At 39.1% G+C, this 25481-nt stretch overlaps 1 protein-coding gene across 3 annotated transcripts in view; it reads right to left on the reverse strand.

The window, feature by feature from the left end:
* Positions 1-25481, reverse strand: part of LOC148865439 (6-phosphogluconate dehydrogenase family protein) — a 58935-nt gene that overhangs the window by 31887 nt on the left and 1567 nt on the right. For all 3 annotated transcript variants that reach the window (XM_088978995.1, XM_088978994.1, XM_088978993.1), the window contains 3 exons: positions 25260-25374; positions 25061-25141; positions 6871-7021 (listed from right to left, as the gene is read on the reverse strand). In XM_088978995.1, coding sequence (XP_088835121.1) covers positions 6871-7021; positions 25061-25141; positions 25260-25361 — 334 coding nt within the window. In that variant the 5' untranslated portion in view covers positions 25362-25374. The remainder of the gene's footprint in view (positions 1-6870; positions 7022-25060; positions 25142-25259; positions 25375-25481) is intronic.

Genomic DNA, 25481 nt, shown 5'->3' on the forward strand with positions numbered 1-25481 from the left:
GTTGCTCCCATTAACTACGTGCACCCGAAAGGCTGCACATGGTTGGACTGGAACCCCTAGTTGCCTGACCAAGGTTTGGGTGATGAAATTGAGGGTACTGCCACTGTCTATCAGAACCGATACATGGCGCCCCTGTATCAGTCCGGTTACTCGCATCGTTTGAGAAAAAGCAAGACCGGTCAAGGCTTGCAGGGATACTTCCGGGTATTCCTTTGTCCCTGGTACCCATTCTTGGTCATCCTTTGGCTCCTCAATGTCGGCTGATTGCTCGACATATTCAGTTTCAGGTTGCAGGAAGAAAACTTGTGGGACCTTACAGCGATGGCTTGGCCCGAACTTGTCTCCACATGCATAGCAAAGGCCCTTTTCTCGTCGAGCTTGCATCTCAGCCCAGGTTAACCTCTTGGCTGAGCCGAGGCTTGAACCAGAGCCGGCATCCTTGCCTGTGATTCCTACTCCTGATCTGGGCTCTTGTTTACCCAAGATTCCAGGTTCTTGGTTGGTTACACCAGGTCTGATCGCAGCTCCCAAGGATTGGCTGATCCTTCTCACCCGGTTTATTTTGTCTTCATGGAATCGGGCTATTGCTGCTGCTTCAAGAACGATGGTGGGCTGCATGGCTTTTAACTCCAGCCACAATTCCTCCTTAAGTCCTCCAACAAAACTGCCGACAAGCGCGTTTTCTAGCCAGCTTTGTACGCGCACTGCCAATCTTTCAAACGCCATCTGATAATCTTGGACGGAGCCGGTCTGTCGTAGCTTAGCGAGGCTTTCGTCATAATTCTCAAAGGCTGAGACCCCAAATCGCATGGTTAAGGGTCGGTGAAGTCGGCCCATGTGGCCCTTGGGTGTCGTCGCCGGTACCATTGGTACCAGACGATCGCCTCTCCTTCCAAGTGTGCAGAGGCTAGTGGAACACGATCAGGGCCTTGTGTGTCATGATAATCGAAGTATCTTTCTGTTTGCAGAAGCCAAGAAGTGGGATCTCCTTCTGTGAAGATGGGAAACTCGATTCTTGAAGTTCTTGATCCACTTCGATGACTGGTGTCACTGCGTTCTTGCTGAATTTGCGCAGATGGTGCCTATGCCAGTCTTTCCAGCAAGGATGCAAAGCTTTCTTTGATTTCTTTGATATCGGCTGATATTCTTTGCATTTCTTCTTCCATGTAATCGACTTTGTTCTCCATTGCTGATGATCTTGTGCTTGGCATCTTGGCTCTGAATTGGCTCTGATACCAACTTGTTAGGAACTGCCTAACTCAGGGTGCCTCCAAAATGAGAGAGAGAGAGAGAGAGAGAGAGAGAGAGAGAGAGAAGAGAGAGAGAGAAAGGAAGAGAGATTGTATTCCCAATTCAATAATCGATTCTGTTATAACACTGTTGTTATTTATACACTGCTGTTACAATTCTGTTATACCAGCCTCTCCACTTGTCCAGTCCACTTGTCTAGTTTGTTATTTAGTTTGTTTTAGTGGTTGGCTGTTAATTCTGTTGTACCAGCTTCTCCACTTGTCCAGTCCACTTGTCTAGTTTGTTCTAGTGGTTGGCTGTTAATTATATTCTTTAAAGGCTGACGTGGCCTTTTCTTGTAGACTTATATTCCCTTTATTTGTGTTTCAACAATTCCCAACTTGAGGGGAAGTGTAAAGAACACTAATGTGGTCCCCACTGTGTTCGTATAGCAGTAATTGATAGTTAGTTATTTCAGTTTGTTAGTTGGTAGTTTATTTCAGCCTTTTGTTATTAGTTTTCTTTTATTATTTTGCCATGTCAGCAGTAAGGGTAATTCAGCCCTTTTACTGTTATCGAATATTAATATAAATTATAAGAGTGGGGTGGCTATTGTAAATCACTCTCTCTTTTATGAATTCTCCCTTCTAGTTCTTCTCCTCTTCTCTTCTTCTCTTCTCTTCTTCTTTTCAATCTTTGTTTGCCTTTTTCTCATTAAACCTAGGACAGATTGTAGTCTTATTCGACTACTATAACAATGAGAGGGGGCGGCCAAATCTGACTCGGGGGCTTCATTGTCATTGTTCAGCCGCCATGAAATGCTTTTGCATTTCATGTATCTACCTCAATTCCAGATTCCCTTTGGATCATTGACTCGGGGGCTTCTAACCTATGACTGGTAAGTCAATTTTTTTTCAAACTGACACTCATCTCTCTGGTAGAAAGTGAAACTAGCTAATGGATCATTCTCCACCATTGCTGGTCAAGGATTTGTATCCCTTCCCAATGGACATGTTTTACCTCATGACCTTTGTGTTCCCAAGCTTCCTATTAACTTATTGTCCTTTAGTAGAGATGTGAATCAGTCCTCCAAAATTGATATAAAGCTGATTAAAATAAGAGAGAAGAAGAAAAGTAGAGAATAGCAGCACAAAGGAAGAAGATGGAGAAAAGAAGAGGAACAAGAAGAAGAGTTTGAATTATCTCTTCCCTCCCTTCTCTAATCCTTTTGTTAAACTTCATTCTTTAGGCTAATTACAAATATGCCCTTAAGTGGGTGGCCAACTAGGTAGTAACATAAAGAGAACTTACAAAAAGAAATAGCAGGCCCATAAAGATAGGCCCATTAACAAACAAATAAATAAATAACACACTACAAGAAAAGATACTAGGGCCCATTCGGCCCAATCTCTCTACACTCCCCCTCAAGCTGAGCATAGATGTTAATCATGCCCAACTTGCTTATATAGTGTCAGATTCCCTCTTGGAACTCCCTTGGTCAAAACATCAGCCAACTATTCTTCTGAGGCGACAAATGACAAACAAACCTCTCCTGAGGAAACTCTTTCTCGTATAAAATGTCTATCAACTTCAATGTGCTTAGTTCCATCATATTGAAAAGGATTATGTGCAATATTGATAGCTGCCTGGTTGTCACAGTAGAGCATCATTGGCTTCTCATAGTTAACCCCCAATTCTTCTAAAAGTGATCACAACTATAGTAATTCTGACACACCATGTGCCATTGCCCTATATTTTGCTTTAGTAGAGGATCTGGCAAGTACAGACGGTTTCTTACTCCTCCATGAAACAATGTTCCCTGCCACCAAAGCACAATAACCCGAAGTGGATCTCCTATCATCAATACATCATGCCCAATCAGCATCAGTGTATGCTTCCAGCTTCATGTGCCCATATTTGGCAAATAGAATGCCTTTCCCTGAAATACCTTTCAAGTAACACAAAACTCTTTCTGCAGCATCTAAATGTGTATCTCTAGAAGAATGCATAAACCGACTAATAACACTTACTGCATAGGAAATATCTGGCTAAGTCATGCAGAGGTATAACAACTTCCCAAGCAGTTTTTAAAACACTCCCCTATCAAATAAAAGTTCACCATCTGTAGCATAAAGCTTATGATTGGGATCAATAGGAGTGGAGGCTGGTTTAGCACCCAAGTTACCAATCTCTGCAAGGAGGTCAATGACATACTTGCGTTGAGAAATGAAAATACCATCCTTAGATCTAGCAACTTCAATGTCCAAGAAATACCTGAGATCTACTAAATCCTCGACATCAAATTCAGAGTTAAGAAACTTTTTGACTGTACTGATCTCCTGGGTCACCAGAGGGCCACTTCTTTTCAAGAACAAGGTATGGTCAGCTTGAGTTTATGTGTAACCAAATGAGACAAGAGCAGCCTTGAATTTCTCAAACCAAGCCCGAGGAGACTGTTTGAGACCATAATGGACTTTTGCAGTTTACACACATTTCCTTGCATTTCCTTTCCATACACTCCCGAAGGCAAAGACATATAGACCTCTTCATGTAGATCTCCATTCAAGAAGGCATTTTTAACATCAAATTGGTGTAGAGACCATTCAAAAGTAGCAGATAGAGACACCAAAACCCACATCACTAGAAACCAATTTGCCAACATGTTCAATGTCGATGATGTTCAATCATAATAAGATAGTGTTAGCACCGGTATGATTGCTATTAATATCGTTGGAGTTCCCACCCCTAGTATTGTTACTAAGGGAAAGAAAAAGAATGGCATTATTGACTAGCCTGGTCTGGGAATACTCATCATAGAAGAGGTTGAGGGCAAGGGAAAAAGAGTTGTTACCGTAAATATAGGAGTGACCTTAGTTATGTAGTAAGGGTGGTACTGGCCACTTAGGTAGACACATTCTCAGCCGTCAAAAAAATAAAGAAAAAGAAGGGAAACAATTATCACAAACACAAATTGGTGTGAGTATTTTTGCGCTTTTATATATATTCTAAAAAAAATGACGCAAGAATTAGCAAAATATATGTACATGCTGGACAACCATTTTTATTATTTAAAGACAATTTAAAAAAAAAGTCTAGAAATACTATTACATAAGATGCTTTGAAAAAATTTTATATAGACAGAATTTAATTTCTACTGTATCAAATCTTCTAAAGTTGCAATTACTTCTAATATTTAGACTTCTAAATAAAATATAAGTTATATTTGTGCTATGGTCATTTTATTGATGAAAATTGGCTCTTGCAAAAAAAGAATTTTATGTTTTACTAGGCTTGAATGGCCACATATTGGCCTAGCAATTGCTATAAGTATTTTAAATACTTTATATAATTATGATAAATATTTTAAAATCTCAATTAAAACCATGTTTAAATGGTAAATTATTTCATATTAGATGTGCATGTCACATCTTAAATTTATGTGTTTAGGATGCTTTAAATATTATTTCTCATCATATTTCTAAAATTAAAAAATTTCATTATATATATTAGAAGTTTTGGAACAAGAAAACAAGAATTTAAATATTTTTGTCAAAATTATGGTTTAAAATATAAAAAAATTTGTATTAGATGTTCAACATAGGTGGAATTCTACCCATTCAATGTTAGAAAGTTGTATTTCTTAGAAACAAATTCTTACTGATTTTTATAATGCAAAAATGTCACATGATATTATACTTTAAAATGACTGGAAAATGGCATATGTATAAAAGATTTTTTACAAAATTTGTATGATACAACTAATGAATTTTCAGGTGTTTATCACCCAACTAGTGTATTTTAGTTAATCATTTATTTATGATTACTGAATGTTTTGCAAAATATAGAAATAATTCAAAATTTAAAAGTATTGGTGAATTAATGGAAAATAAATTTAAAATATATTGGGAGAAAATTTTTTATCTTTATTGCTTAGCTACAATATTAGATCCTAAGACTAGGAAAGATAGTTTAGATGTTTTACTTGAATCATGTTGTGAAAATATGAATATTAAAATTGAAAATAAAAAAGAAGAAATTAATAATTTATTATTTGAAATGTACAGTTTATATGAATCTTAAATGATAGGATATAGGAAAACTACAACTTCCACTTTAGAAACATCTAGTTCTAGTAGTGGAAAGACAAATTTTGGTCTCTAATAAGTAAAATGGCAGAAATCTACTGTCACTTCATCAACAAGTTCATTTGTTGAACTTAATCTTTATTTACAAGCAAATATTTCTAATTTAGGTGGTTCCTTTGACTTAGAAGAAATAAATAATTTCAATATTCTAGCCTAGTGGAGTGAATATGGAAAAAATTATCCAATTCTTGCCACCGTGGCATGTGATCTAGTAACCCCTTCAGAGTCTATAGTTCCATCAAAGCCTTGTTTTAGTACAACTACTAGGGTGTTGGACGACAAGAGAAGTTGCATGAATGATGAAAGTTCGTAGATGTGCATATGCTTGAAAGATTGTCTAGATGCTAAGAATAGATTACAAGATAAAGGAGGGCATGACATTTCACCTAATGTTTCACCATAAGTAGATGACGGTCAGGGTCAAGGAGATGTAGGTGGAACTTAAAAAAAATGATGAAGTCAACATTTTTTTGTATACTCAATAATTGTATAGAATTTTTAAAATTATTGTAGATTTTGTTTTTCAATTTTATTTAAATTATTAGTTATTTTTTCAACAATGTAATTTTTTATTTTAAATTTATAATTTTATTATATTGTTTTTATATTTTATTCCATTTCCAATATTTCATTCATCTATTGTATTGTTCAAATTCAAATGAAATAAAATTTCCATTTTTTCCAATTTGTTGTCTATTTTGTATTTTGTTAAATATTTTTTGTTAAATTTTTTTCCCAAAGTTTGTACCACTTTAACACTTAGCAAAAAATGAAAAAAAAATCAAAATATAAAAAAAACAAAAAAAAAGATTGGCCCGGTTTGGCCTAGGCCCAAAGCCCGACTTGTATAGCATCATCTTAGATACTTTCAACAACTCTTTCACCACAAATAACTCAAATTGTATACAAATAAAGTGCTGTCCACCTCTAAATGTTTGGTCCTCTCATGAAGAACAGGGTTGTTGGCAATGCTAATGGCTGCCTTGTTGTCACAATATAATATAAAGACATGGAATTTGAATGCTAGAACCCCAACTCAAAAGGTTTTTTAACCTTAAAAATTAGCCACTCCTTGTTCCATGACACGATACTCAACCTTGGCACTTGATTTATAACTTATATAATCAAGCTTACAAACAAGACACCCATTGATGGGCTTGCATTCCATTAAAACTATTAACCAAAAAAATGGGTTTTTACTATTCAATCCACCCCAACAAATCTTAGCTCCACCGTACAGTTGGGGTAGGTGCTCGAAATTGATGCCAATACACGGGGGGAGGGGGTGTTTGGTGTTATAGGTGGAGGTGTTTGAAATTTTGAATTGTTGTAGGTCTGCAGTGGAATTCAGAATTCTTATGTGGAGTGCAGTGTGCTTATCCCAAAAAAATATACTAAAAGAAAAGAAAACGTGCATATTATTTTTAAGTAAATCTACACGAAGATCCAAATGCTAAATATGAAGATGGATGAAATAATCTTCATTAGGCATAACCTTTCTTTTCTTTCAAGGCACATTTGGAAATGATTGTAGAAAGTCTTCTTGAAGTTTGTGGATCAACTGTGGAGGAATCTATCAACAGCCATGGTCTTAGGAGACTCCCACCATGAAGTAAACCATTTTGTCCAGTGTAGACATCCAGTACCTGCATAAAAAAGTTCAATGGATACCAGGTACCTAAAAGGGAAAAGGAAAGACAGAGCAAGAGTAGAAATCTCTGCCAGTTTTCTACAGCTAATAATAGATCTACAGCATCAGATGGTAACACTTCAAGCGAAAAATAAATCATGTAAAGACACAATACTATGATAGAGAAAATCTGATAACCCATCGTTGGGGATAATTTACACTGTTAGGAAAAAGGAAAACGCAAAGGAATGCCACCACCAAAAACTTTTCACCAGGAGATCACCAACACAAAAGTTATGACCACCTGAATTTTGCACCCTTGATGTTGTATTGCGATAATCAAGCCACCCATTAACATTGCTAATAATCTGGTACAACATGACAGAACTAAACATATTGAAGTGGATTGACACTTTATTAGAGAGAGAGAGTTGCTTCTCAAGAAGTGTGTCTTTCATATATTGCCTCTGATATGCAACTAGTTGATCTCTTTACTAAGGTACAAAGATCAAGTTGTAAACAGATTTACACAAGTTGGGAGTGACTAATATCTATTCCCAACTTGAGGGGGAGTGTAGAGATGTAGAGAAATAATTATTAGTGTTGTCCCCACTTCATGTTTGTCTTTGTTTTATGTTATTTATGTTAGTTGTGTTAGTTATGACAGTTTATGTTAGTTGTGTTACTTACGTAGACGGGAGGGGCATTAGTGGAACTACACTAATGTTGTAAATTGCAAACATATAAATAGTGGAGTGGGGCGACAAGTCTAGCCTAACTGCACTCTTTTTTCCATTCTCTCTTCTTCTTCTTTTCTTCTCCTTATTCTCTTCTCTTCTTCTGTTCTCAGTTTTCTTCTTTTTTTCATATTGAATTCACATCAGAAGGTAGACTATTCACAGTCTTTATCAGTCAAGTCTATATCAGTTGTCTTCCCACAAAAATAAATTGGGGGCTCAAGTGGCCACTTGGTCCTCGATTAGGATGTCCTAGTGTTAGATACTGCCTAAATCAGAGACTGCTCGAGGTGTCTAGCCTCCTGCCATAAGAGGGAGAACAAGCGAGCGAGAGAGAGAGAACATTAACTTCTGTTATTAGCAGTCTGCCTTATATAGGCTTACACTGAATCAAATCTTGGATTCTTGTTGTTACAGTCTTGGTTGTTACATTTCAGTTATGCCCACGTGGCTCTCTTGGATTCCTTCTTGAATAAACCCAGATGCAACTTGGGTCTATTGCCTTCGTGGTTCTAACAGTACCTCCCCCCTCAAGGTCAACCTTGTCCTCAGGGTTGAGATGAGGAAACTCTTCGTCAAGTGAATCATACGGTTCCCATGTACTATCTTCTGCTGGTAGTTCCACCGGACTTTTGCTTCTTTGATATTGTGCTGACTCCGTTTAACCCATATGAAGTTGGTAATTTTATGGGGTTCCGCTTGTAGGATGCCACCTAGAGAAAAAACTGGTAGCATGGAGCTGTAAACTACACCACTGATGTGTTTTTTGAGGCAAGATACATGGAATATTAGGTGCAATCTAGAAAAAAAAGGGAGGTCTAATTTGTATGCCACAGGACCAATTTTCTAGGATTTTAAAAGGACCAAAGAAGCGTGGAGCCAGCTTGATCTCGTTGTGTGAGGTGATCATCCACTGCTGCTACTGCAGTTGATCCCTTCTCATATGGTAAAATGGCTGAGGGTTCTCTTCCATATAAGGTGCGGAAGGGCGTCATGCCTACTAATACATGGTATGTGGTATTATACCATAATTTTGCCCAAGGCAGCCATTTGAGCCATTGTCGGGGGTGATCACCAATGAAACAACGGAGGTATGTTTCTAGACAGCAGTTTACCACCTCAGTTTGTCCATCTGATTGAGGGTGATATGCTGATGATCCCGCCAAGTTAGTACCCTGGAGTCGAAAGAAAGCCTCCCAAAACTGACTCATGAAAACTAGGTCTCTGTCAGATACAATAGAGTAAGGGACACCATGTCATCTGGTTACCTCCTTAATGAAAATTTCTGCAACCATAGCTGCTGAATAGGGATGTGATAGTGCCATGAAGTGGGCATATTTAGTGAGACGATCCACTATGACCATAATAACTGACCTACCAGAGGAAGACGGTAATCCAGAGATGAAGTCCATAGAAAGGTCCTCCCATACTTGAGAGGGAATGGGTAACGGTTGAAGCACTCCAGCCGGTGACTATGCTAGATACTTATACTGTTGACAAACCATGCTGAAATGAAGTCATGGATGGCTTTTCTCATTCCTGGCCAATAATAATGGCCTGAAATGCATTTCTAAGTCCTGAAGATACCTGAATGCCCTCCTAGTGCTGAAGAGTGGAAGAGATGAACGAGTTCAGGTAGAAGGTTCGATGATGCTGGAAGGACCATCCAACCTTTATAGAATAGCATGGGATCCATAATAGTGTAGCCAGGTGTTGTAGTTGGATTCTGGTTACACGCATTTCGCAGTTTTTGCAAGCTAAGATGAGGCTGGGTTTCTTGTTTCAGTGCTTCCAAGAATGGGTAGACTGGTTTCGAAATGACCGTGAGCTGCAATTCTGGACTTCTTGAAAGGGCATCAGCTGCCACATTGGAGACCACTGCCTTGTATTCAATTGCATAATCAAAACCCAGGAGCTTGGAGACCCATTTTTGTTGTTCTGGGCTGAGCACTGGCTGTTCCACAAGAAATTTCAGACTTCTATGATCTGATCTAATGACGAATTTGAGTCCTAATAGGTAGGGGTGAGCATTTGGTTTATTCGGTTAAAAACCAAACCGAATAAACCGAAGTAAAAAAATAAAAACCAAAACCGAAATTTAGAAAAACTGAAATTTTTGGTTCAGTTTTCAGTTATTTCGGTCAAAACTGAATTTTAATAATATATACTCTATTATATATATTATAACATATAATATATATCATATATTATAAAATATATATTATGAAATCAAATTTCAGTATACTATATATTAATATATAAATATATAATATATTATATATTATATGTTAAATATTATATATTATATATTATATATTACATATAATAATAAAAAGTTTGGTTAATTCGGTTAACCAAAATTCTAATTCTAAAAACCAAAACCGAAAAACGAATTAGCCAAAAACCGAATTAACTGAACCAATTTAACCAAAAACCGAAACCGAAATTTTTGATTCGGTTTTTCGGTTTTAACCGAATAGTGCTCACCCCTACTCATACGCAAGAATGCCAACTCTGTACTGCCATCACAATTGCCATTAATTCGTTTTCATAGACTGATTTAACACATGCTTGCATAGACAATGCTTTGCTGAAGTATGCTATGGGCTTTTTCTCTTGCATCAACACAGCCCCGACCCCAACTCCTGAAGCATCACACTCTACCGCAAATTCTTTGGTGAAATCCGGTAATGTCAACACATCGGATGAAGTGACCACTTGCTTAAGAGAATCAAATGCTAATTTGGCCTGAGTGTTCCAGACAAATGCATCTTTCTTCAATAGTTGTGTTGGGTTCAGCAATCAATCCATACCCTTTTATGAATCTACGGTAATATCTGGAGAGGCCCAAAAAAACCCCTTAATTCTTTGATATTCTTGGGTATGGGACACTGTAATATGCATCTGATTTTGTCTGGATCAGCTGAAACACTACCATTTTCAACCACATGACCTAGGTAGTGAACCCTAGTTTGACCAAACTCGCACTTAAATCGTTTGGCAAAAAGCTGGTGCTGTTGGAGAATTTCTAGTGTTGTCCGCAAATGTTTCAAGTGTTGTGGCTAGTCAGGGCTATATACTAGAATGTCATCAGTAGAAGATCAAGACTCAATCAGTTTTGAACCCTAATAGATTTTAGGTTAAGAAAAACAGAAGAAAAGTGAGAGGAAGGAGAAGGAAGAGGAGAAACAGGAGAACACAAGGGTTTGAAAGGAGGGACAGATTCTAACACATCTGCCGCCGCCACTCTCTTAGTATTTATAGGTTATGTTCAGTACATAGAGAAAAGGACAGATCTGCCCTTAGTACTTACATGACAAATAAAGTAAATAAAAACTGAAATAAATAACAACTGAAATAACAAACTGACCCCAACTGACACTACTATGACTGAAACAAATAATTACACATGCTGTCCTACGAACACAGTGGGGACCACAGCTGTGGGGCCCACATCAGTGTTCTCTACATCATCGAAGAAAACAAGTATGAATTTGTGAAGATAGGGTCTAAAGACATCGTTCGTGACTAGAAACTCAAAATGCCAATCTTGAGTTTGAAAGGCTGTCTTTGGATATATCAGTTGGATGTAATCTGATTTGATGATGTCCTGCACGTAGGTCAACTTGGAGAATATGGATACATGCCTTAACTCGTCTAAGAATTCGTCTATTACCGGGATAGGGAATTTGTCACGGACTGATTTTGCTAAGTGCGCGGTAGTCAATGCAGAAACGCCATGATCCGTCCTTCTTTGTTGTGTAGCTTAGCATTGTGGGCTTGGGCCTGTTTATGTTATGTCATGACACTTGTGTAACTTCCTTCCTAGGCTAAATGGGCCTGGGCTTACTTTGTTTTTTATGTTTTCTTACTGCCTACTAATCAGGGGCAGATTTGTCATTGTATCTCTTTCTTATTGCCCTAGTATAAAAGCTGTCTTGGAGGGCTGGAGAAGGTGTGCCGCCTATTTCTTCTAAATCTCTCTTCTATTTTTCTCTTCTTCTATAGAACTGAAAACAAACATGGTATCAGAGCATTGATACTATCTTCTTCACTGATTCAAAATTTTATACACTGTTCTTCTATTCTTTTTTTTCTCATTTTCTTTACTTAGGGTGTTAAAGAAACCCTAGTTCTGCTCGTGGTGCTCTAAACTCAGTTGCTTCCTTGGGTTTTCCCTTGGGAGAAGATCCAAGGGAACCTAGAAGAGGTTTGGTAATGCTCCAATAGGGCAAGACAAGCTGTGAGTAGTCTCTAGACTACTAGAGTAACCTGCAGTAAGCAGGTTAAGATTTTGAACTGCAGGAAGGTGCAGTCCAAGAAGGTTTTCAGATATTTTTGTGGAAGTTTTTTATGTTCTATTTAGAGGTGTTTTATCTGTTGCTACATTAGTCCGAACCAGTAGAAGAGGGGAAGAAGAAGAAGATGATGAAAGAAGAGTCAAACCTAATAGGTTAAACCCTATTAGCCGACCCTTATTGATTAGGCTCTAATTAGTAGTATAAAGACTAAACTGAAAAGTATGGGAGAGGAAGTCTCTAATAAAGACTGCCACATAAGCACATAACTTAACAGAAGTCAATTGACTAATCTACCCTTATTCAGCTAGCTCTAACACTCCCCCTCAAGTTGGAGAATATATGTCATATAATCCCAGCTTGTTACATTTATAGTTCATTCTCCCTAAGCTTAAGCCTTTTGTAAACAAATCTGCCCATTGATCACTTGAGCCCACATGTTCTGTGCTTATCTCTCCAGTAAGGACCTTCTCCCTCACAAAGTGGCAATCAATCTATATGTGCTTTGTTCTCTCATGAAAAACAGGGTTGCATGAGATGTGGAGTGCAGCTTGATTGTCACAGTACAATTTCATAGGTTTATCCATGGAGAACCCGATTTCTTGTAGGAGATTCCTCAACCATATTAATTCACATGTAGTGTGTGCCATGGCTCTGTACTCGGCTTCAGCACTGCTTCTAGCCACAACCGTCTGCTTCTTACTCTTCCATGTCACAAGATTTCCTCCGAGAAATGTGCAATAACCTGTAGTAGATCTTCTATCAGACACAAAGCCTGCCCAATCTGCACCTGTATACCCAATTACTTCAAGTTTTCCTCCTGGTTTGTACAATAACCCACGACCCAAAGCTCCCTTCAGGTACCTTACAATTCTAAGAACTGCATCCTAGTGAGGTATACGAGGTTTCTACATAAATTGGCTCACCACACTGACTGCAAAGGAGATGTCTGGTCTCGTGATAGTTCTCAAATAGTTCATCTTCCCCACTAGCCGTCTATACCTTCCAGGATCATCAAATATTTCCCCTGTATCACTGCTCAACTTAACATTTGGTTCCATAGGAGTTTCAGCCGGTTTTGCACCTAATAGTCCTGTTTCATCTAGTAGATCAAGAACATATTTTCTTTGGCACAGGTTTACACCTTGTCTTGATCTAGCAACTTCTATACCCAAGAAATACTTCAATGTCCCAAGGTCTTTTGTTTGAAAATGATTTTACAGAAAGACCTTTAGTTTATCGATCCCCAATTTGTCACTACCAGTTATGACAATATCATCCACATAGACCACTAATAAAATATTTCTGGCTTCTGAATCATAGTTGAACACGAGTGGTTAACCTGGCATTGTTTCATTCCAAAATTCTTCACTACTTCACTAAACTTCCCAAACCAAGCACGAGGCGATTGTTTCAACCCATAAATTGCCTTTTTCAGTTTGCACACTTTACCATCCTCCCCCTGAGCAACAAACCCAGGTGGTTGCTCCATATATACTTCCTCCATAAGGTCACCATGAAGGAAGGCATTTTTAATGTCAAGTTGAAACAAGGGCCAATCATACATAACTGCCAGGGAAATTAACACACGGACAGAGCCAATCTTAGCCACTGGAGAGAAGGTCTCCACATAGTCTACTTCATACAACAGTGAATAACCTTTAGCAACAAGTCTGGCCTTCAGACTCTCCACACTACCATCTGGCAAGTATTTAACAGTATACACCCATTTACAAACCACAGCATGCTTACCAAGTGGAAGAGTAGTGAGCTCCCATGTGTGAGTATGCTGAAGGGCAGAGAGTTCCTCCTCCATTGCCTACCGCCACCCAGGTGAGCTAAGAGCCTCTTGGACATTCTTAGGTATAGAAATAGATGACAGTAGTGAAACAAACTGGCAATGTAAGGCGGAAAGGCGAGATACTGAAACAAAATTGGAAATGGGATGGAGGGTACAACTACGTTTACCTTTTCGTAAAGCAATGGGTAGATCAGTCTTGAGGGTGCAAGGACAGGAGCAACAACAGGATCCGCAAACAAGGTAGAAGCTGGAGAATGAGCCGGTGTCTATCGATGAGTATACGCGTGCCGGATCGGTGGTCGTTCAGTAGGGATCTGCAGGAGGTGAAGGATCAATCCCAACAGGAACACCCGGAACGGGATCACGGAGGAAGAGGAAGCAAAGGTGGAGACACAGATACTTCAGGTTCTGAGAAGAAGGGGACAGACTCAAAAGATGTGACATCAGGACAGACATAGCACTTCCGAGTAATGGGATTGTAACACTTGTACCCTTTTTGAGTCCGAGAGTAGCCAAGAAAGACACACTTAATGGAGTGTGCATCCAGCTTGCCTATTCCAGGACTCAGATTGTGAACAAAGCACACACAGCCAAAGATACGAGGTGTTAATGGAAAGGGAGACAAGGTGGGGAACAAGATAGAGAAGGGAGATCGACCATGAAGAATGAAGGAGGGCATCTGATTAATGAGGAAACACGCAGTAAGTACAGCATCACTCCAAAACCATTTCGGAACACTCATATGATGAAGAATAGACCGAGTAGTTTCAAGGAGATGACGGTTCTTTCGTTCAGCCACCCCATTTTGTTGAGGAGTGGATGCACATGAAGTTTGACGAATGATGCCATGATGTTCTAAATACTGTTGAAAGGAAATAAGAAAGTATTCACGACCATTATCTGAATGAACTTTGATTGAAACACCAAATTGTGTACGTATTTCAGCATGAAATTTTTGAAAAATGGAAAATAATTCACTCCTTTCTTTCATTAAGTAAATCCATGTCATCCTTGAACAATCATCAATAAAAGTGACAAAATACTTGTAACCATTATAAGACTCTATTTTGATCGAGCCCCAAACATCTGAATGAACCAAAGCAAAAGAACTCAACATACGACTTTCAACTCTAGGACTGAAGGGAACACGACGATGTTTCCCATACTAACACGACTCACACTGTAACGACGACAAATGACTCAAAGACGGAACCAGTATCTTGAGTGCCTTGAGAGATGGATGTCCTAGTTGACGATGCCACTGTAGAGGAGTGAGAGAAGTCTGAAGTGCAACTGACGATCCACCACCATCAAGGTAATACAATCCACCAGCCTCGTGCCCCCCACCAATCTTTTTCCCCGTCTTGAGATCTTGAAAAACACAAAAGGAAGGGGAAAATGTAATAGAGAAATTTAAGAGTCTTGGTTAATTTACTAACAGACATAAGATTGAATGGAAATTTAGGGACATATAGAACAGGTGATAAAGAGAGAGAAGTCGTGTCAACATTACCAACACCACAAATGGGAGAAGAGGAACCGTTGGCAAGGGTAACAGTTTGAGATGTGGAAGTTTCAGAGAGGGAAGGGAACACACCTAGAGTCCCGGCCATGTGATCAGAGGCTCCAAAGTCGATAATCCAGGGAGAGGGTTTGGATGACAGACAAGTTATACCTGAGTGGGCAAGGGTGGCAGTAGTATGCTATGATGTAGTCTGGAGGAACCACTCATACTCATCACGCAGTACACTCACCATCTCCTTCCCGGAAACAGATGTAGATGTGGAAGGAGTTAGATCTGCCTGTTGGTTATCACTAACATCAACCCCACCAGCTACAGCATGATTGGCCCATGTAGAAGGAGGGCCATGGAGATCATAACAGAATTTTACCGAATGTCCGTCCCTGCCACAATGGGTACACTTCCTTGTAGAGTTACTTTTTCCTTTGCCACAACCTCCCCCTGAATCACGACCACCACCACGACCTCCTCGGGAGGCATGTCCTCCCCCTTTAGTAGCACGTCCACCTCCTCTGGCTATCACAAATGCTGATCTGTCAGACTGTGTGGGATTCTCTGTAGGTCCCAAAGAAATCCTACGAAGTCATGCAAACACTTCCTCAAGTGTAGGAAGAGTAGAGCCCCCTAATATTTGGACCCTAACTAGTTCATATTCTGATTTCAACCCCACTAAGAACCTAGTGACATCTAGTTGTTCCCTCTGTTGTTGCTAAACCTTAACATCTGGAGTGAGGGGATGATAGACATTGAGTTCATTTCTGAAGTTCTTCATACTGGCATAGTACTCTTTTAGGGTTTTATTCCCTTGCTGCAGATCAAAATACTCCTGATAGAGCTGATATACCCTTGTAGTATTATCCTACCCAGAATATAGCTTCTTGGCATGTTCCCATATGTCCTTAGCTGTACCTAAGAACATAAAGTTGGCACTTATTTTGGATTTCATACTATTCCATAATCATGTCATAATTTGGGCATCTTCCTGTTCCCAATCATCAAACCCTAAAGAGTCAGCTGGTGGTTTATCTTCCTTCACATGCTTCACTTTCCTCTTTGCCTTGAGAAAAACTTCTACTGACTTGGCCCATGGAACATAGTTCTCACCATTAAGTTTAATTGAAGTCATCTGTACAACCAGATAGTCAGAGGGAAACACCACATTAGGTTTCTGATCACTACAACCATCTCCAGTTGCTGCCATGATGCTCTTCCAATGCTGCTTCTAATATGAATTCCCAGTCACCAACTAAGTACTGCTGTCAGGAGTTTGATGTTCCAGGAACTACAGCAGTCCCCAAACACAATGATAGGTACACAAGCTTTTGTTCTTGTTCACACCACTACTGATTTCACAAAACCATGAATCACACTGATATTAATTCAGCATTTACTGACCACATACAAGCCCTCTTACAGCTACTCAGCAGAGATTGTGCATCAAAAGCAACACCACACAGCCATAGCTGTCACACATGGTGCAGACCTGTCTGACCTTTTTCAGAGGGCACTACAAGTCCAAAGAAAACTCAACTAGTGCCACTGTAGTACCCCTTACACCATTTGGCCACCTACAGTAACCCTTAAACCATCCAGCCACCTGCAGTAACCCTTACACCATTCGGCCACTGTAAACACAGCCTGTTCTTGGACCTTTTTCCAAGAACCAAGGCAACAACAACCTGGTTCTCTAGGTTCTGATCAGTCCTAACAGATTTTTGAAGACTTTCAATCCAGAAATATCAACAGCACAAAAAAAAAGGAGGTAACCAACCTTCTTTTGAGAGCTTCAGTCGACCATTCACTGCTGAAGTTGTTCTCTTGAAAAAAAAAAAAAAGGTTCTGCACAGAGAAAGAGGAACTGAGGTGTTCTCAGACCTAGGCCGAACCTGTGTTCTCCATTGTCAGCCCAGAAAGAAGAAAAAGAAGAGGCCACGAGCAGAAAGGAGCAGGTCACAAATCTGTGAGGAGATTAGAGGGCAACGTCCTGCTCTGATACCATGTTTTCTCTGTTGCTACAGTAGTCCGAACCAGTAGAAGAGGAGAAGAAGAAGAAGAAGAAGAAGAAGAAAAAGAAGAAGAAGAAGATGATGAAAGAACAGTCGAACCTAAAAGGTTAAACCCTATTAGCCGACCCTTAATATTGATTAGGTTCTAATTAGTAGTATAAAGACTAAACTGCCCCCACTTAAGTATGAGACAGGAAGTCTCTATAAAGACTGCCACATAAGCACATAACTTAACAGAAATCAATTGACTAATCTACCCTTATTCAGCTAGCTCTAACAAGAGGCTTCCATCAGACTGGGAGTGAAGTATAGGTTGTTGCCCTCTACTTCAAGTTTTTAGAAGCTGAACAGTGCCTGGTTGCAGAACAGGTGATTGTTTTGTGTTGCAGCCCAAGTTCCTCAAATTTTGTCCTACTGTTTTGTGCTGGAGTATTCTCCAGTCTACAGGCCGGTAGTACTGGTTGTTTTCTTCTGTTTTTTGGGTAAAATTTCACACCAGAAACAGTTCATTATGTCCTCAAATTCTAGTGAGGTAACCTCCAAGGAAAGTCAGCCCAAGTGAGAGTTCATTCAACATGGAGAACACTAGTTTCCCAAATCTTCAGATCACTAATGTGAAACTAGATGAATACAACTTCAAGGAGTGGTCGATTTCTGCAAAACTTCACATCACAAGCTGTGGTTTACTAGGGTACATAGATGGACAAGTCAAAGAACCTAAGAAGGAAGAACCTACATATGGAACTTGGACAAAAAAATGCACTTGTTATGATAAAGATTGCTAGGACAGTCCAACATTACCCTACAGCTCATAAGATTTGGAAGAAATTATCTATCACCTATGGGCAAAGGAAAAATAATGCAAGAATTTTTAGACTGACACAAGACATTGCAGCCTTGACTCAAGGAAGTTTATTGGTTGCAACCTACATTTCTTGAGGGGCTTTGGAAAGAGATTGATCATCTTGTTCTTAATTGGAAGAATTCTGAGGACCAAGAAATGCACCAAAAGCAAACTGAGAAAATGAGAGTGTTCAAATTTCTTGCTGGACTCAACTCTTTTTATGAGAGCATCAGTTCTCAGATCTTGGGGAGAGATGAACTTCCCTCTTTGCAGCATGTTTACTACTTAATTAGAAATGAGGAGATCCGGAGAAAATAAATGAAGGTAGAAGCCCCTCCACAGCTGGGTGAACATTCAGCCCTTGTTTCAGCCACACAAAAAGGAGGGAAAGGGGGAGATAAAAGAAACTTGTAGTGCTCTCACTGTGGGGGAGAAAGACATACCAAAGATACCTGTTGGATCTTGCATCCTCACCTTAAACCAGCAGCTCTTAAGAAGGAAAAAAAGTTGAATAAAGGTCCGGGACCTTATGGACATGTGACAAGTTCAAATCTGGTGGATGGAGTGCAAAAGCCTATCACCTTGAGTGCTTCTTCGTGTGTGGGACAGACCACTACTTCCCCAAGTACCTGAATTTACGGCAGCAGAGGTAGATATTCTAAATCGGGCTATGGTTCGACTTGGATAAATGAGACAAGAAACTGATTGTTTTTCTGATATAGATTCAGTAGAAAAAGAAGTGAAAAGAAGGTCACGAACAGAAGAAAAGAGAGAAGAGAAGAAGAGAAGAAGAAAGAGAGAAAGAAAGGGTGTGGTTCAATGATTATTCCACCCCATCAGATTAGTATTTATAGTTTGCATCTTAACTGTAGTGGAGTTACATAAATACCCCTGAAATAAATATAAGTGGTCATGAGGCTGGTAGTCTCTACTACCTCAATGAAGATATCAGTTCAGCTCATCAAACTTCAACAAGTCACATTGGGGAATGCAAGGAGTTTAGTGCTACCGTCTATCTTTGGCATGCTAGATGCGTCATTTATCTTTTACCTTGTTTATTGTTTCCAGAATTGTTTCAAAATGTGTCAATTGAGAGTCTGTTTTGTGAAGTGTGTCAATTGTCTAAACATTGTAGAAAAAGTTATCCCAGCTCTAGTAATGAAGTTAATGCTCCTTTTGATTTGGTTCATTCCAATGTGTGGGGTCCTTCACCCATTACTTCCATCGATGGCTATCGTTACTTTATAAAGATAAGTTTTATTGATCACTTTACAAGATGTACTTGGATTTACTTGATGAAAGGAAGAGAGGAAGTACATAGAATCACCATGGTTTTCTATAAAATAATTAAGACTCAGTTTGGGAAAAAGATTAAACAATTTCGTTCTAATAATGCAAGAGAATACTTCAAGAATTCTCTAAATGTGTTTTTTGAAGATGAGGGAACATTACATCAGTCCTCTTGCAGCTTCACTCCACAATAGAATGGAGTTGTAGAGATGAAAAATAGACATCTATTGGAAACTGCCCGTGCTCTCTTGTTTCAAAACAAGGTGCCAAAGAAAATCTGGTCTCATGCTGTTTTCATTGCATCTTATCTCATAAACAGGATGCCATCTAGAGTTTTAGGTATGAAGGCTCCTTCTTCTCTTTTGTGTCCAGATCAACCTGCTTTTTCCTTACCCCCAAAGGTCTTTGGTTGTGTGTGTTTCATTCATATCAAGGATCCTAAAAGGACAAAGCTGGATCCAAAGGCAATCTGGGGGTGTTTTTAAGTTATTCTCCTACACAAAAGGGATACAAGTGTCTTGATCCAGTTAATGGGAGGAAGTTCATTACAAAAGACGTTACCTTTCATGAGTCTCAGTCCTTTTTTGACCCTCCTCAGAATCCTCTTCAAGGGGAGACTAATGGGGTGGAAGAGACTTCCTTGGGGGTTAATCCTTTCGTTCCTGCTCCTCCTCTTCCAACTACTCCTGATCTAGTTCCTTCTGAACCTACTGAGTCTACTTGTCCAGTTGATGAAGAAGCCACTAGTCCTAACCATTGTGATGAAGAAGCCAAAGAAGCTACTTGTCACGACCCGACTCTTCAAAGACCAAGTCATGTGGCACTCTTGGCTCCTAGAAAGAGTAAGCCAAACACCCAAAAGATAGCTTCCCAAGCTAAGTGACTTAAAGACAAAGAAATAAGAAAACAAAGGGAAGGAAAGCTTTAAGGCAAGTGGAAAAAGAGAGCTCTTTGTGGAAGGTTAAGGCTTTATTGAACTCAAAGCTTATTGGATACAAATGGGGGGGGGGGGGGGGGGGGGAGGGGGGGCAGCCACTCCTATTTATAGGGCTCTACATCTCCTTTGGGGGTGCAATCTTAGCCCTTCATTTATCACCTCCTTATGTGGACCGTTGGATAGCACCTCCTCACCACAACCACATGTTTCCACCTCCTTATTACAACCACACATTCCACCTCCTTTGGTGGAAGCTTCTAGGAATCTCCTAAGAATATCCTCTTTCTAGAATACAAGATATTTACAAGGAAACTCTAGATATCTCTACAAAGAATAGCCTAAGAAGCTCTAGGCATGTGTGGAAGTCTTTGGAAGAGTCCAAAAGCCCCTGGAAAGGCCCTTAGGGAGGGAAGAGATGGGTGTTCCATTACATACTGCTCCTAACCATTGCGATATAAGTGTTTATCAAATGAAAAGAAAGAGAAACTTGCTAGTTCATGATTGCAACCAATTGGATGCCTCTAAAATCGGTCAAGGTATGGTTCCTCCCACTACATCCACTAGTCTTGATCCTGATTTTCCCATTGCTTTGTGGAAACCAGTTCGATCCTGCAATCTCCATCCTATAAATAGATTTGTCTCGTATTCTCATTTGTCTCCTACCTATCACTCTTTTGTTTGTGCATTGTCTTCTGTTTCTACTCCTAGGTTTTCAGAGGTTGTTGTTGACCCCAAATGGAAGGAAGTTATGGATGAGGAAATGAGAGCATTATTAAAAGCAAACACTTGCAAGCTAGTGGATCTACCAGATGGGAAGAACACTGTGGGGTGTAAGTGGATTTACACTGATGTGGACGCGTTTATTGGGAAGAAGTATTGCTGCCGGTAGCAGCAATAATTGGGTGTTCTCAGTTCTCATCTTATCTAATTCCAGCTAGATAAAGTTCTATCTTATCTATTCAGCATTCTTATCTTATCTGTTTTTAGTAATAGGATTAGTAGGGAGTCTTATCTATTCAGTGTTCTTATCTTATCTGTTCAGTAGTATAGATTAGTAGGGAGTCTTCCTAATTAGTAAGGACTCTTATCTCTTGTAATCTCCTATTTAAGGAGCTGATAATATTCAATAAAGGCATCGAAATTCTCAATCAAGACAGAGTAGAGGAGAGTTGGTGATTTCTTGAACAAATCACCATTAAGGCGCCAAGATAGGTTCCTCAAGAAAAGGGAGGAACAAGAGAAAACAGGAGGTTTTCCCTGTGGACCGACCCGTGACGAGATCCTATTCGTGGGCCTGTAACATACACAATTAAACATAGAGCATATGGCACTATTGAAAGATATAAAGCTAGATTGTTTGCAAAAGGGTTCAAACAAAAGGGAAGGTATTGATTACAAGGAGACTTTTGCTCTAGTTGCCAAATTAAATACAATAAAAGTGTTACCTTCTTTAGCAGCAAACTTTTCCTGGGAACTACATCAATTGGATGCTAAGAATGCCTTCCTAAACTAAAAAGGGCGTTCTATAGACTCAAACAATCCCCAAGAGCATGGATTGAGAGATTGTGCAGAGCAATGAAGAAATAGGATACAAACATAATGGTGCAGATCATACATTGTTCTATAAGAAGGATGGTGAAAAGTTGACAACTCTGATTGTCTATGTTGATAATATTGTGGTTACTGGAAATGATGCAAAGGAAATTATGGAATTAAAAGGTTTCTTAGCCTCAAAATTTGAAATCAAGGATCTAGGGCACTTGAGATACTTCTTGGGAATAGAAGTGGCTAGATCCAAGGAAGCGATTTACATCTGTCAAAGAAAGTATGTTCTTGACTTATCCTAACAAAGAAAAATCATGGATTGCAAAGCGGTAATGAGGAACCATATCCTAACAAAGAAAAATATCAACGGTTGGTTGGAAAACTATTGTATCTATCTCTCAGTAGGCTGGATATTGCATATTCAGTCCATGTAGTTAGCCAATTGGACCAATTCATGCATGCTCCACAAGTCATGTCCCGAGAAAGGGCTACTATTTAAGAAGCATGACAAAATAGAAGTTGAAGCATTCACAAATGCTGATTGGGCTGGTTCCCATGGAGACAGGAGATCTACATCATGACATTGCACCTTTGTGGGTGGAAATCTGGTCACATGGAGAAGCAAGAAATAGGTTGTTGTGGCAAGGTCAAGTGCTGAAGCTGAATACAGAGTCGAATGAATGCCCCCACCCCCAAAGAGAGTATTTTATTGTATAAGAAAAAGCTATGTACAATTACATAAATTCCCCTTATTATGTGGGCAGATTACAAGATACTCTAATATATTCTACTAAAATACAATGTGACCCACTAGTACAAGAATAAAATAACAATACAATACAAGCCCCATCTACACTCCCCCTCAACCCACAAGGAACTCATGGCACACATGAGGCATGGCTTTAGTAAAGATATCAGCAAGTTGGAGCTCAAATGAAATGTGTGGGAGAGTGATTGTCTCCTCAACAAATTGATCACAAATGAAATGACAATCAACCTCAATGTGTTTGTTGTGCTCATGAAAAACTGGGTTAGAAGCAACTTGGATAACACTGCTGTTACCAACATATAATGGTGTAAGAGTTCAAAGGGGAAAGTGAAGTTCCTTAAGAAGACCCCACAACCAAACGATTTTACAACAAGCAGCAGACACTGCCCTATATTCAGCTTCAGTAGAGGACTTAGATACTCACATTTCCATGAGAAGAAAGTCACCAAGGAATACCCACCACCCTGTTGTAGACTGACATGAATCAGGACACCCTACCCAATTGATATCAAAGTATGCACAGAGATGGATCAAAGATAAAGAAGGGAAAAGCAATCCATGATAAAGAGTCCCACAAAGATATTGAATAATATGGTGAGCCGCAGTGAGATGATGCTTAGGTGCAAATATAAACTAGCGTACTTGAACAACATGAGCAATGTCCAGGTGGATCACAATGAGATAAATAAGACTCCCAACTAGCTTATGACACATAATAGGAAATTGTAGGGGCTCACCTTCATCACGAGATAATTTCACATTAAGTTTCCATAGGAGTGTCAACCCACATGGAGTCAATGATGTAAGCTAGTTGAATTAAATTTGTAGTATATTTTCTTTGATTCACAAAATGACCCCTCAAAGAAGATTGCACCTCCTAACCAAAAAAAAAGTCATAGTACCTACATCCTTCATCTTGAAGGTACGTTGGAGCAATAACTTAAGTTGTTGAATTCCTTCAAGATCAAATGTTATGAAAGAATATCATCAACATAGACAAACAAAATGTTGAGACCACAATCTCCATAAGAAAAGTAGAGAGATGAACCATAGAGACTCTAATGATAACCAACTTCCAGAAGAGCATGATGAAAACGCTCAAACCAGGTACAAGGAGCTTGCTTCAATCCATATAGTGGTTTCTTGAGACAACATACCAAATGTTGGTTAGTATAGCATCCAGGTGGAGGTTTCATGTAAACAATTTCCCTTAAGGTACCATGAAGAAATGCATTAGTGACATCCATTTAAAAAACTAACCATTCACAAATAGTAGATAATGCAAGAATTAGGCTGACCGTTATCATTTTGACAATAAGAGCAAAGGTTTCTTCATAATCAACCCCTTACATTCTAGTTTAACAGACGATACCCATTTACTACCAATAGTTGAGCATCATTAGGAGGAAGAAAAACCATCTCCCATGTGTCATTCTCAATCAAGGCACACATCTTAGTATCCATAGATTCCTTCCAATAAGGTATTGGAGGGGTATTCAGAGATGGAAGTGCTGCTAGCCAGCCCTGTTTTCAGGTCCAATTGAGCAAGGAGATTCGGTAAGAGCAGAATTCTTAGCAGCAATTTTTGGGGTGGAAAAAGCCAAAGAAATGGATATTGGTAGGTTGATCATTGAAGGCGACTCAAAGATTGTAGTAGGTTGGCTGAGAAAAGGCGAAGGGGTGATTTGGCAACTCAAAAATGAATTCAGGCCCTTCAAATTGCTCTGAATATTCAAGCAAGATGGATTAGAAGATCTGCTGACAGCTTGGCAGACAGTCTTGCTAAGCAAGGGGTTCAAAAACAAAATTTGTTTTGGGTGCAATTGTAACACTTATGGGTGGGGCTAGTCTTGTTCTGGACTGTTTTTCACAAGTTCTTGTTGTATTTTCTCTCTCTTCTTTAATAATTTTTTTTTCTTTGTATTGCTGAACAAAAAACATGTTTTGTTGCTATAATTGAAAAAAAATAAAGAAAAAAATAGAACAAAACTCCTATGATAAGCATTGTTAGTAGAAGTTCACTGAAGCTAGGGGATATTGACTCCATTATCAGTCGAGTCAAGGGAAGCTTAAGTGATTTTCTCTTTATTAGGAAACAGAATTTAAATTCTCTTCCAAAACAATAATAACCAAAGGAGTATGGAGGAGAAGGAGCAGGATTTCTTTTTTCTCTTTATACAGGAGAAGTACCAGGTGAAACAAAACATTTCTAATCAATAGATGCACAAAAGCAAGGAAAATAGGGGACATGGCAGAATGAGGCTCGGAGTTCTAGAAGACACACAAAATGTAATATTTAAACTCACATGAGATGATGAAGGCAACATTGTGATAACAACATCACTTGCTTCTGCAACTTCAAAAGGCGTCTCTTTGGCAACAACTCCCTTTTTTAGGAAATTTTTCATGGCATCAATAGATGCACAAAAGCAAGGAAAATAGGGGACATGGCAGAATGAGGCTCGGAGTTCTAGAAGACACACAAAATGTAATATTTAAACTCACATGAGATGATGAAGGCAACATTGTGATAACAACATCACTTGCTTCTGCAACTTCAAAAGGCGTCTCTTTGGCAACAACTCCCTTTTTTAGGAATTTTTTCATGGCATCACGGTTTCTGCAAAACCATTCAGACTCCCAACTTTCTTTAACAATAGATAAATGCAAAAGTAAACATATTGTCATCTAGGAATTGCATACTAAATCAAAGTTGAAATTTTAAAC

This window comes from Nelumbo lutea, chromosome 3, assembly GCF_056320005.1.
Source record: "Nelumbo lutea isolate HS-2025 chromosome 3, American lotus-T2T, whole genome shotgun sequence".
NCBI lineage: Eukaryota > Viridiplantae > Streptophyta > Magnoliopsida > Proteales > Nelumbonaceae > Nelumbo > Nelumbo lutea.